The sequence below is a fragment of the Mustela erminea genome, chromosome 5 (assembly GCF_009829155.1).
Source record: "Mustela erminea isolate mMusErm1 chromosome 5, mMusErm1.Pri, whole genome shotgun sequence".
NCBI classification, from domain to species: domain Eukaryota; kingdom Metazoa; phylum Chordata; class Mammalia; order Carnivora; family Mustelidae; genus Mustela; species Mustela erminea.
This window is the reverse complement of record NC_045618.1, coordinates 70731023-70745381: the sequence shown is the minus strand read 5'-3', so window position 1 is coordinate 70745381 and position 14359 is coordinate 70731023. Positions and strand designations below refer to the sequence as shown.

Below are 14359 nucleotides of genomic sequence, written 5' to 3'. Positions count from 1 at the left end.
CATGGGGACATCGTATAGTCACATAAGCAACTCCATGCCTGAATACGATAAATCTTGAAAGCATAATCGTGATCGAAGAGTTGCAGAAAAATGTGTGTGGTCTGATATCCTTATCTGAAGTTTTAAAACACTCTAAACAACATACTGGTGATACATGCTTTCTCGGGAGGCAAAACTATAAAAATGGAGGAGACAGACACATCAGCTTCCGAAACGCAGTTAGATCTGGGGAGATATAAAGGGAAAGAGGCAGCTGAAGACAAATAGGACATTTTCCCTAGCTCTGACTCCCAGGACAAAATACTGAGATTTGTCACACCTGGGCAGAGGCCAAATGACCAGAGTTTGTCAGATTATCTTCCATTCTGTCTACGTATTTGCTATGTGTCATGGTTTTTAAAACATTAATTGTTCTGAGAGGAAAACATAAACCCATTTCCATTTTTCAAGTGGTCAGTAATTCAAAGCACATTTAAACTAATTGATCTTTGTCACTCGAGAATGGCAGTTTAGCGTGGCACGGTGAAGCACGGGACTCTGGGGCTGGCTTCCGGGTGTGAACCCAGCTCCGCTGCTCCCTGAATGGTGGCTCCACATGAGCTGTTTAATCTCTCTGCTGCGGATGCCTGGGATGGAAGACGTAGAATGCCATTGCTGCTGCTGCTGCTGCTGATGGTGATGGTGATGATGGTGATGATGACTGGCGTGTGCTCACAGAGTTGTCGCAAGGCTGTGATGAGGTTGTGTGCATTAAACACTACGGAAGTGGGCTCTCTTATCATGCCTGAATATGACCTACCATCCAGACAGACCCCAGTTAACTTATTAGATGCAAGGGAGAGTGGAGGAGGGGATGAACAAGCTCTAGTTCTAGAAATCACGTAAGTAGATGTTGTGTTTGGTGGTGGTGGTTCTTCTACTGCAATAAGATAAAAATATCTCTCAAATCTCCAAAATTAACCTGTGGAGTTGGAGATGACTCAACCCCCAGCGACTTCACCTGTATCTGCCTCAGTTAGCTTTGCTAAGTAAAATCCTCACTCATTCACTTTTCAGAGCTGGCTGTAAATCAGTAGGAAAAACAAAATCCGTATGTAACTGTTGAAATATATAGAATTCCCTCTAAAAACAAAAGCGACATCTATCTTTAGGTTTTGATGAGTATGTGGCATTGTTCTATCACATAATAAGAATGGTTTTTGTAGTTAAATGATGAAATGTAAATATCCTCGCTAGAAGGGGACTTAAATTGAAGCCTATTTAATGTCTCAAATAAGTGAGAAATCACAGACATTCAGAAGCCAAGGATGATTTTCTGAAAGCCGGTGCCAGAAGGCCAAGATGGCAGGTTTTGTCTGGAGCTGATCTGAACTTGGGCCCAACTGCAGTTCTGCTGCTTACTAGCCCCATAGCTGAGTGAATTACTTAAATCTGCTGTGGCTCAGATTCCTCATCTGTAAAATGAGACTCACCACCCCTCTCTTGAAGCACTCTTGGGAAGATCAGATACGTCCCGTCCACCATCCCAGGTACATAATCTGTGCTCAGTAGTTAATAGTATCTGTGATGTGATTCTTAATTAAATGAGCTGCTCAGTGCTGATGAGTGGGGGTTTGAAGGGGGTCTAAGACAAAATGAGATAAGGCGCTGATAGGTCTTACAGCTGACCCTGCCAATTTCTCTTCACCTTACTTAGAACAAGAAGTTATTTCAAAGCCCAGGAATTTTTTGAAATGAAAACAAACAAACAACAACAAAACAACTTGGTCTTCTCCTTAAAGATGATCAAATGCTGCTTTTAAAGAGTAATTATTTGGGACTCCTGGGTGGCTCAGTTGGTTAAGCATCTGCCTTTACGGCTCAGGTTATGATCTCAGGATCCTAGGATCGAGTCTGCATGTTGGGCTCTTTGCTCAGCAGGGAGCCTCCTTCTCCCTCTGCCTGCTATTCCTCCTGCTTGTGCTCTCTCTCTCTGACAAATAAATAAATAAAATCTAAAAAAAAAAAAAGAAGAAGAAGAAGAATGATTCAGTGCAAGGTGTTGCAACAATCAGAATCAGCTCTCCTGTAAGAAGTGTCCCGTTTTGATTACCATTGCTTTTCTACAGTTTTGCACAGCATCCTGAAATGTCCCGTACAGCTGGGAAGATTCATCATGCTTGGACCCCCAAAAACACTCATTTCTAACCACTGGATGAATGACTCTCAAGGACTGAACAGCCACCAAGGGCAAAGCCCAAACTCTGTGCCTGCTCCCGGGCCTGGGCCAACGGCAAGATTTCCAGCCCAGCTCGAGCTGGTGGGGAACAACTGGCCAGTGCGACACCCCGTCCTCCACGTTTGAGTATCTGGCAACCTAGTCCTTCTTCCTTCCACCCTCCCTCCCCGTCCTGCCATACCCAAGCCTGCCTCTCACTTCCTGCCTTCGTTTTTCACTTACTAGGAGGGGCAGTTTGATGGTGGGCCCAAAGAGGGGAGAGAGAATCTCTAGAAGGAATACAGTATGGCCCCAACTAAAGGGATTCCCAGCAAGCTGTGAATAGAGACTATGCTTTAACCAGCTAATGTTAGATAGTTGCATTTTTAAGAAAGAACCTGTTTATCTCCAGGGATCCCCCATTGACAAATTCCTTAGGGAAGATGGGTCTCTTCACTGGCTCCTGCTTGATGGAAAGAGGTAGAGTTTGGGTGGGCAAATGGGACGCTCATGGTGGGGCAGGTTGGTGTGAGGTGCCTACTGGGCAGGCTCCTGTGACCTTCTCCAGCCAGATTGCCCTACAGCCTTGGAACTCAGCATGCTAAAAACTGAATTCATCCACCCCACAAGCTTCTAGATGCCTCTTCCAGTTGATGGTGCATTCCTTGCCCCCTGCCCCCAGTTAACCTAGAGGAAGCACTCAGCGTCATTCTTGACTCATCCCTGCCCCCCGACAGTCATCTGTGCTGTTCCTGAGTACCCCTCCCCCTCACCCATAGGACAAGCTAAAATCACAATCACAAGCACATTTCACTAATTGTTATGGCTTCCTACTACCTTGGGGAATATCTCAAGGCAAGTAAAAGTGTTTCAAATCATCTTATTAGAATTTTTGAAATTTTTATGGCCTGTTTCTTGTCAGATCTGATTAGATCATTGCTTTTACCTTATAATTTGGCTGTGGAAAAGCTCTTACGATGAGAAGGATAATCGTCTGCTCTGCCATTTCCTTGCTGTTCACTTAAGCTGGCATGATTAGTGTATTGTCTTCAGTTTTGGTGCTTGCTGGAATCTTCTGAAATCACTGGTCCATTTTGTGAGGGTTTAGTTGAAACTAAATAATGTAATCACTGAGTCTGTTTAATCAAACACACATAAACAAATGCTGAAATAAATCAAAACTTGTGGGAGGGGGGTGCCTGGGTGGCTCAGTTGGTTAGGCGACTGCTTTCAGCTCAGGTCATGATCCTGGAGTCCCGGGATCGAGTCCCACATCGGGCTCCCAGCTCCACGAGGAGTCTGCTTCTCTCTCTGACCTTCTCCTCACTCATACTCTCTCTCACTGTCTCTCTCTCTCAAATAAATAATAAAAAAAATTAAAAAAAGTTGTGAGAGGGGATAAATAAGTGAGGGATACACTAAACACCCCCCAAATCCTGAGAGGTGGGCTTTCCCCACTTCCCTTATGTCTCCCAGTCAGCCTGCGTGTTCAGTGTTAGGAAAACTTCACTTCTTTCCTAAGAAGACAGAAACAGAGGTTTTCTAACATTTTCATTTTGCACACTGCTCCCCTGCATGTCAGGACATGCATGTACAGGACACCTGTAGGACCCACAAGCCACCTGCTTCTTACTGCAGTAGTGGAAATTGGGGGGATCTCAGTTCTTAGGCACAGAGGTGAGCCCAGGAGATACACACTCAAGGCAGGTGGCTCTCTTGGGTTGGGCGGGGGGACCCAGCCTCGAAGAAGTCTCAGGATCTGCTCTGGGTGTGCTCAGGGGTGACCTGTAGTCAGAAAAATGCATTCCTGACCCTCCCAGGCCATCCACGTTTTACTGTGATGCCTTTTAAACTATCCCAAAATATCTTTTTTAAGTCTCAAAATTGCCATCTCAAGTATGAAAGGGACTAGACCAACAAAGGCTTTTTTTCATGGGCTTCTACGTTTTGGTCATTTCTCTGTGGAGAGAGGGAAGGATCCAGATTTTTGCTTGTCCCCAACTCAAAGACCCCACCATCACTCAACGATCTTGTTTCACTGTACCTCCTCTAGTGCCATGTTCTTAATATTCCAGCAGTACACAAGCCATAGCTTTATACAAGGAAAGGACAGTGCTTTCTGGTTGACTCCACTGGAGATGCAACGATTCAATTAGTAGTTTTCCTGGAAACCAGAACTCTGTTAGGTTCACATTTCAAAACACTACTTAAGGTTGCTTAATAGTTTTGTCCCCGTAGCTACATAGGGACATCTAAGAACTGAAGCAGAGCCAGTGTCTTCTCTAGAAGGTGTTTTGTCATTGTCATGGAGATCCAATCCTGCAGACCACCTCTCCCCCTAAGCCAACCCCTTTCCATCGTTCACACAGAGAACAGACAAGGAAGCAGGCAGGGAGAGGAGAGGGTGTCACTCTCACCACTGGGTCCTGGCCCCTTGTCAGTAGTGAAGGAGGGAGCCTGAGGGACATGACCAGTCCAGTCAGCTTTTCTGGGTGCATGTGCAGGTGAAAAGGGAGGAAGGTGCTCATGAAAGTTCCAGTAGTTTGTGAGGCTGCTGCATCCGAAGGAGGTGTGCTTTTTTCCCCAACAGTTACATGTAGGTGATTGAGCACCAGAAATTTTGGACTACCACTGAACACCCTCTGCTCAGGGTTTTGCCCTTCCCATGTTCCTTGTCTGCTGGGTCTCCTGCTTCAACAGATGGTGCTTATTAAGTGCCACATATTGTTTTCCTCTGGATACCGTCTCCTCTCCTAACTTCTCCTTCTCACTGTTAGCTCACTCTCTTCCTTGCTATCATCATCTTAGGCTGTTTACAGAATTGACATGATCCCATGTACAGCACAGGCCACGAGAGATAAATTTCCAGTTTTATTATTTTGACACAGCTATCCACACACGCCTTCAAGTTTTCCCCACACTCCTTTACCGGAAGCAGAGAAGTTACCGAGTCGAGAGTAGGGAGAGGTGGGTGGAGTCTGTCCCCCAGCCCCTCCATGCCTCAGCACATCCTGGGCAGATGCTCAGAGCTCCTCATCCCTCATAATCAGTGTTTGCTTTATTTTTCCCAGAATATACTACCTGCTCTTACCACGCTAGAGCTCATCTGCCTCTTTTTCTGCCCACTCACCCAGCTCGGTAAGATCTTCCTGCTGTGTGTCACCACCCGTTTGGCATTTCACCATCTGGGAGAGCTTAGTGTTGTCTCAAATGTGGAAACATCACTTGTACTATGGCTGAACATCATTTATAGAAGCATCAACTCAGCCAGCCCCAGCACTTTTCCGTTTAGGGGGAGACCCTCTTAAATTATCTTTTGCTTTCTCTCTCCAAACTAATTGGCCACCATTGTCATGCCAGTCTCCCAACATGTCTCTGGTACTTTTCTTTTCTTTGTGAATATTCCAAGAGGGCTTATTAGAGTACTGACCTCGCATTGCTCTCATTTGAGCTTCTCCATCAATCTTAGTGTAAGGAAACCCCTGTTATGCTTCAGTGGTCAATTTCACAGCTTCCTCCATCTTGTCTCATGGTACTGGCCAGGGGAGCTGTATAGTAGCTGCATGATCACATTTTTATCGCCATTCTCAGAGACTCTGAGGTGTTGTAAACAACTCCTTAGCTTTTGTGGCTGGGGAATGGGAACTTTTATACAAACATGGTTAAGAGAATTATCCCTGGCCAAAACAGCCCTCCAAAGGCTTGTACACAGCAACAAGGGGACAGTCTGCGCCAAGACCTAACCTGGATCTCTTGGTGTTTTCCCAAAACAAATATGTGTCCACCAGTTAGGCCTGTTTCCCCAAATATCCAAGTACACTTCCAACCCTGGCTCCCAAAACTTGCATTCTTTCTCTCAGCCAGCACTGTTTCTCCCTGACAGATCACCCACATAGTCCCCCCTGCAGAAGGCTGAGAGAGAAGAATGGAGGGAAGGAAACAGGCCCAAGATTTCTCTGTACAAAAGTCTTCTGAAGACGACTGCCTCTCTGGCTCTCCTCTTTGTACACACCCTCCGTTTAATCATGCACACATGTTGGAAACATTGGCTCTCCTCAGCCCTGCCCAGCCGATCCCTGGGAGTTGTAAAAGTTGACCAGAATGTCTTGATTTTCTCTCAATCCTATCCCAGCATTTCTCATAATATATACAAGATGATTGTGTGTGTGTGTACAAATTTTGTAAGGTTCAGGAAGTTTGAGAAGTGGGTAAACAAAACTACACAGGTATCTTTACTGTGGGTCTTCTCAAAGCCTTTAATAAGCTACCAGGTATGGCAGAGCCTCAAGAGCCAACCATAATCTGTGGTCATCCACAAAGTCATTATAACTCACCACAGATCCTTCTCTCCAAGAGCACCTAGCACGATGAGTGCTCTGGCGGATCCGTGTTGGCCATGTCCTGATCAGTGGGTCTTCCACACAGCATGTCAGAGTCACCTTGCAAGCTTGCATTACCAGCAGTCTCCTGAAGATTTTCCTACTGGCAATCTGGGATAGAGTTGGAGAATCTACTTGTTTGTTGTTGTTTCTTAAAGCCTTCTTGGTGATTTTGATGATCCATAGCACTTGGGTTCCTCTGCTCTAGACTGTTGCTATTTCAGGCTTCAGAGATGCCACAGGTGTGAGCACTCAACCCTGGAAGCCTGTACCCTAAGTCCCCTTATACATAAATAACACATTCTTATACAGTAGAGATGGCTGAAAACTTAGCAGGAAAACCACCCCAAGCCTTTGTGATTAGGCGGAAATTACTACCCTGTACTTTGTAACATGGTAGCCACCCCCATCTGTCCACATTCAAGTCCCCCTTTAGATGTCCCCAGCTGTTCTCACTCAAGCCATTCTGGGACGTTTTGCATGTTTCTGCATTTTGATTCATTTGTCTGTGTCTCCCATCCCTGTGGGACCATATTCAGAGCAGGACCCAAATGGATATTCTGGGGTGATTTCTTCCATAAGCACTTCATATAGAGCCAAGCTAGCCAAAATATTAGGCAGACTAATTTAGCCAAATTCATTTATTGCCAAACTAATAGGAAGTGCTCAATAACTACAGAGCAACCAAAGGACAAAAGGGACTTTGCCCAAAATGAGCAAAAGGGGTTAAGTTTACAGAAATGAAAAGTAGAGAGAAGGGCAGATTTTGCTAAATGTGGCAACATGAGAGTACAATTTACCTGCTGAGATGATAGGCAGGTATGTATGATTTTCTACCACCCTCGGAAATTTTTCTTCAATTACTTCTCTGTTCAATTTTTAACTCAATGATATATGCCTCACTGGTGGTTTCGGAATAGGTTGACCAACTTTTTCCAACGTGCCTGCCACTGATCTAGTTCCAGCCCTGGAAGTCAGCTATATGGAAAACCCCTCCATCCTGGCAGCCCCAGGCAGCTACCTGGTGGCTCTAGTCAAAAGACAAAAAGAATCCCCTGACCAGATAAACTTGCTACATCACATCTATCCATCTGAATTATTGCTGCTGTAACAAAGCAAATTACCACAAACTTAGTGGCGTCAAACAACACAGATGTATCCAATTATACCAATTATACCTCTAGAGAACAGAAATCCCAAGTGGGTTTCACAGGGCTAAAAATCAGTGTATCCACAGGGCTACACTTTTCCTGGAGGCCCTAGGGGAGATTGTATTTCCTTCCCTTTTCTAGTTTCTCGAAGCCAGCCGTGTTCCTTGGCTGGTGGCTCCCTCCTTTATCTTCTAAGCCAATGACCACATCACTCTCACCCTTTACTTCCACCATCACATCCCCCTCTGTGTCCCATGCTCTTCTGCCTCCCTCCTTTACTTAGAAAGACTCTTGTGATTGTATCAGGCTGACTGGATGATCCAGGGTAATTTCTCCATCCCTAAGCCCTTAACTCAATCCCATCTGCAAATTCTTTTTTGCTGGGTCACACTCACAGTTTCCAGGGACCAAGACACAGACATCTTGGGGTTGGGGGTAATTCTGCCTACCACATCCAACCCTCTAAAAGTTGATAAAACACCTCAGTGTATTAAAGGAGTGTTTTAAAGTCTCACAGGAAAAGAATCTAACTGCTTAACCCAGTATTTTCCAAACTTATTTGGTCAAGAATCTCCTTACCCCAAATAGTGCTTTTTATCACCTCTTGGAATCCTGCTGCTCTTGCTGAAGAGAATTCCATGTAGTGTGCACACCGAGAGTCCAGACCTCCCATGTGATGTTCAGACAAGGATGATTTTGAGGGAATTGATTTATTGATCTGATTACCCTTTCACACCTCAATACATACTCTTCTCTACACTTTCCTGAGGAACCACCTGAGGTCAAAGCGTGGTGGGCCTCTCTCCTTTCCACTCTTGTAGTCAGAGTTCTAACCCATAAAGACTCAAATCGGGGCTGACTGACATGCAGCCGGCGTGCAGAACCTCCCTGGTCAGACACAGGGAGGACAGGAAGCTCTGGTGCTGTGTGGTGCCTCTTTGAATCAAGGGGCCATAATCCACCCCTATATATCTCATTTGGAAGTGCATCTCCAATAAAAATTTACTATTTTTTATGTTTAGTGTTTACCAACGTTTTAATATTATATATTGTACCCCAAAACAAAATAGCTCACTCTAGAAGAAATGTTTTAAGACATGAAGATTTATGATCGCTAGAATCATCTTTTAATTTAAATTTCAATTTGTATGCATCCTTTGGCTGTAGAGAATTGTGAGGAATTGATCAAATAAAACATTTTCAAGCATAAAAATACATTAAAATTCTCTGGGTGTCATGTCATAGAGATAAGGGGGGAAGAACAATGTACTATTTCTAATTTTTTTTTTAATTTTATTTATTTGTCAGAGAGAGTGCCCAAGCAGGGGGAGCAGGAGGCAAAGGGAGAGGGAGAAGCAGGCTCCCCACAGAGCAGGGAGCCTCACCCAAGGCTCTATCACAGGACACCGGGATCATTACCTAAGCCAAAGACAGACACTTAACTGACTTAGCCACCCAGGCATCCCTAACATTTCTAATTTTTAAAGAAGAGCTTGCTCTTAACATTTTAAAATTGACAATAATGGGTATTATATCACTGTAGTGCTATGTTATTTTGGACATATTTACAAGAATGCTTTAATGGGCTAATTTTTAAATACTCACTTTATAATACCTAGAAATTATATCTTTTAACAAATTATAACTATTTAACCTTAAGGTGAAAAATACTTGCTGTCAAGGGTGCAAGGAAGGGCATAATTTTTTCAAAATTCTTATGGGAGTATATGAGCAAAAGGTATGACAGCTACTGGTTGAGAGAAGAATGTTGGCATTGCTGGAGGGGAAAAGACTAGCAAGGAAGCCTTGGTAAAAGTGTCAGCTTCATTTCATGTAGGTTGCCACAGAATGGGAGAAGATATTCACAAATGACAGTACAGACAAAAGGCTGATATCCAGGATCTATAAAGAACTCCTCAAACTCAACACACACAAAACAGATAATCATGTCCAAAAATGGGCAGAAGACATGAACAGACACTTCTCCAATGAAGATATACAAATGGCTAACAGACACATGAAAAAATGTTCATCATCATTAGCCATCAGGGAGATTCAAATCAAAACCCCATTGAGATACCACTTTACACCAGTTAGAATGGCCAAAATTAACAAGACATAAATAATGTGTGTTGGAGAGGATGCAGAGAAATGGGAACCCTCTTACACTGTTGGTGGGAATGCAAGTTGGTACAGCCACTTTGGAAAACAGTGTGGATATTCCTTAAGAAATTAAAAAATAGAGCTTCCCTATGACCCTATAATTGCACTACTGGGTATTTACCCCAAAGATACAGATATAGTGAAAAGAAGGGCCATCTGTACCCCAGTGTTTATAGCAGCAATGACTGCCAAACTGTGGAAAGAACCCAAGATGCCCTTCAACAGACGAATGGATAAGGAAGATGTGGTCCATATATACAATGGAGTATTATGCCTCCATCAGAAAGGATGAATACCCAACTTTTGTATCAACATGGATGGGACTGGAGGAGATTATGCTGAGTGAAATAAGTCAAGTAGAGAGAGTCCATTATCATATGGTTTCACTTACTTGTGGAGCATAAGAAATAACACGGAGGACATGGGGGGATGGAGAGGAGAAGGGAGTTGGGGGAAATCGGAAGGGAAGACAAACCATGAGAGACTGTGGACTCTAAAAAACAATCTGAGGGTTTTGAAGGGGTGGGGGTGGGGGGTTGGGTGAGCCTGGTTGTGGGCATTAAAGAGGGTACATAATGCGTGGAGCACTGGGTGTGGTACATAAACAATGAATTCAATGAATTCTGGTACACTGTAAAGAAATTAAAAAAAAAAAAGTGTCAGCTTCAGCTAACAGAGTGAAGCACCTGGTGCACTCAGCACTCCTTCCCTGCCCCTCCCCCCACCCCCACTCCCTGCCCTGCCCCCCCCCCCCCCCCCCCCCCCCCGCACCCAGAGCCACCAGTGCCTGAGGCCCTGAGCACACAGGAGGACTGAGACCAGGGCTCCCCTTTTGGTTCCCTTTATACCTTGACTGTAGGGAACGTCTGGCACCAGGGTCATTTGGGAAGTTGCTTGAAGGTTCTGTGGTTTCAGACTTTAAAGAGCGTGAGCTCCCTGGGCTGTAGGATGCTCCTGGCCTCGACTGACTGCCCTACTGCTGCTGACCCTGCCACACCAGCCCCCCTCCAGCCCAAGCCTCGGGGCCTGCAGGGAGAAGCCCCAGAGCAGTAGAGCTGTCCTGGAAAGGCCCAGGGCTGAGGGAGCAAGGCGGGGCCCAGGAGGGGCCCATGAGGAGGGGGGAAGTGGGTGCAGGAAATGCATGGGAGCCTTGTTTAAATTGTGTGGGAGTGTTTTTTGAGTCTGTCCGTGAGACCCAAGCATCTGGGTGTTAATCGCTGAGCACTGAGCCATAAGCCCCGGTCGGCAGACCATGTGGAACATGGGGGCAGCCAGGCGAGGCTTGTGGGACCTGGCTGGCTTGTGTGGCCATGTGTCCACTCTGCCTGTCCTGTTACTTCCCTGTGGCCACAAAGCACTGGATACAGTCTCTTTGGATCCTAGAAGGGTCTTCAGTCCTCAAAGGAAAACTTTTTTAATATAAATTCGCACTGTATTTTACAACCTTCTTCTTCTGCAGTGTTTCTCTGGTATTTCACCCAGCAGACGCCACTTCATCCCTGTGCAGAACAGAGCTGGGTGCTATGGGAGATACCGTCTCCACCCTCGGGCAACCTGCCTCTCCTCTGGGCCAGTAATACACGTACACGCTGTAGCAGGATGGGCAGTGGGTTTCTGATGTCAGCTGTAGCTAACTGCCCACACCACGGAGTAGTTCATCAAATCTAAGGCACCACTGATTGTAAGAGGTTCTTTTATGTGCTCTTAAGAAAAAGGTGCTGCCAATTAAATTGTGAGTGACTGCTTTCTTTTTTACTTAGATATGTTATACTTATTGAAAGGTCTTTTTGGACTTGCTTAGACATAGGGTTTTTGTTTTGTTTTGTTTTGTTAACATCTTTTACTCTTGTTCATTCATAAAGTGGAAAAGAAGAGAACCTGATTGACTTGGAGGTGTTAGTGTGTGTGTTTTTGCACACAGTGCCCTTCAGTTGTCTCTGCCAACTGAGGGCATCTGAGTGCTCTTGATTTTTCTCCCCAATCTCTGGCTCCTGTTGTGCAAATCGCTTGCATATAGATAAAGACAACCACAGTGCATGTGTCCCTGGCAACAGTGACTGTAAGACACACAACAATTTCCTAGATAGGGAACATGAAAAAAAAAAAATACACCTTAGACTCAAAATATGGATTCTGAGACTCAGTCAAATAGACTGCCGTGATCGGGCATCCATGTCCATCCAGGGAATGGCGTTGGCGTCAGTGCGATGTGCTTGTTGCAGTAATTTGCACAACTGGATAGTGGAGTTCTCTGTGAACTAAGAGGGTCAGGAAAGCATTGTGCATGAAGTAGGTCTAAAAAGGTGAGATTCGACCTAGAGAAGAGGAGGCCACTTCCAGAGAAGGAAGAGGGTGATTAGAAGATTCAAGAGGATAAACAAGCATGGTATGTGGAGAGGACAATGTAGCAATCCCAGGCTTGGGTGGAGTTTGGTGAGGGAGCAGTGGGATATAAAGGCTTGTCTTTGCTCTAGGAACGTAAATTCAAATTAGTGTCCTTCACTTGTGGAATCATAATAAACAGCTCTCATATTTCTCTAACTTTTCTCTCTTTCCTCACACTAGGTCCTGATGTTTTTAGTTCAAAGAACCTTGCCCTTCAAGCCCAGAAGAAGATCCTGAGCAAAATCGCCAGCAAAACCATGGCGAATATGTTGATCGATGACACCAGCAGCGAGATCTTCGATGAGCTCTACAAAGTCACCAAAGAGCACACCCACAACAAGAAGGAAGCCCACAAGATCATGAAAGACTTGATCAAGGTGGCAATCAAAATCGGAATCCTCTACCGACACAACCAGTTCAGCCAGGAGGAGGTGGTTGTTGTGGAGAAGCTCAGGAAGAAGCTGAACCAGACCGCCATGACCATCGTCAGCTTCTACGAGGTGGAATACACGTTTGACAGGAACGTGCTCTCCAAGCTCCTGCACGAGTGCAAGGACCTGGTGCATGAACTGGTGCAGCGACACCTGACGCCCCGGACCCACGGGCGCATCAACCATGTCTTCAACCACTTTGCTGACGTGGAGTTCCTCTCCACCCTTTATAGTCTGGACGGAGACTGTCGACCCAACCTCAAGAGAATGTGTGAAGGAATCAATAAGTTGCTAGATGAGAAAGTCCTCTGAATGCCTTCTCTCCTCCCAGACTTTGCTGAGTCCTGATTGCAGCACCAGTGTGGTCCAGGTTCGAATCAAGAAAACAGGAAACCCTTGTCCGAGATGCCCATGTCCTACCCTAGTTCCCCGTCTGCCGTTGATGCCAGATTTCACTCAGGTGTGTTTCTCCCCTGAGCCCACTGATGAGCTCTGTACTTCCAGTCACCTTGGTCAGCCAGCCCAAAGGACATTTCGTCTCTTCTCAGCGAAGGCTGCTGTGCTCATCGAGGTGAGCTCGCTTCATCTTGGGGAGCTGAAGGAGCCCTGGACCAGGAGCTGGAGGACACAGGTTCGGTTCCTGGCTTCACTGGGACAACTATCCTCAGGATCCTAGGACCACGATGCCCACCTGCCCACCTCCCGGGGCTACTGGGAGGTTCAAATGAGGCAACATATGTCCACACTTTTGAAAACTCTAATGTAAGGTCTTATTATTCTCTCTCTGGAGTGTGAGAGGGATCCACCTGGATTTAGACTACTAAGCAGCAGAGAAGAAAAGAATAATAGTATCTAGTATCTAATAGAGACAGTCTGTCTCTAGATGTGCTGTTTCAGACACAAATGAATACAAAGGTATGAAAAAGCATAGCAGCAGACTGGAAAAAGGTTTTCCAAAAGCTGTGTTTTTAGGTCCCAGATGCAGGTTTATGATCCTGCAGAGGGAGTCTTTCCAGTGGGGTGGGGATGTGGAGATTTTCCTACTCCTGACGCAGGGGCAGAGAACTGTGCTCCCTGCAGGCTAGGCCTCCCCCTCGGAGGGGCGACGCCCATGAGGTGAGGTGTGGGAGGGCTCATCCTGGCAGCCTGGGGGCCGGGCAGAAGGAACCCCTATCCACCTCTCCTGGCCTTTCACATCCCATTGTGCTAGTTTCTTTGGTTCATCAATAAATTGAAACAACCCTTCAAACAAGAGGTTTTGGAGTTGTGATTCCAAAATAAAATACCTTGGAGTTAGATTAGAATAGGTTAAGAACAATGGGATTGAAAGGCAGACAGTGCTGGGCAGGAGCTGTGCACTCAGACCCTAGGGCACACTGGGAGGGCGGGCACAAACGGGGCCCCAGGGAAGCTCGCTCACAGACATGTGGCCACCTTCTCTGACCTGCTCCCAGCCTCGCTTTCACACTGTGGCTTCTGACATATTTTTCTCGACTCTTAACAAACATCAGGGCAGGGTATTTGCCGCCTTCTCCTGTCTGCAGGACTCTACGTTAAGGAGACTTGCTCTCCCTGCATCACCTCCCGTCCCACTCTGCTTCTGGTACCTGATGATTATATCAGAATACCACATTAGCTCAGCCGCTGGCTCAG

General features: G+C 45.8%; 1 protein-coding gene across 1 annotated transcript in view; it reads left to right on the top strand.

Annotated features, from left to right (window-relative positions):
• Window positions 1-13955, top strand: part of TNFAIP8L3 (TNF alpha induced protein 8 like 3) — a 36921-nt gene extending 22966 nt beyond the window's left edge. The window contains exon 2 of the mRNA XM_032343726.1: window positions 12456-13955. Within this exon, the coding sequence (XP_032199617.1) occupies window positions 12456-13018 (563 nt within the window). The 3' untranslated portion in view covers window positions 13019-13955. The remainder of the gene's footprint in view (window positions 1-12455) is intronic.
• The last annotated feature ends 404 nt before the right edge of the window (window positions 13956-14359 follow it).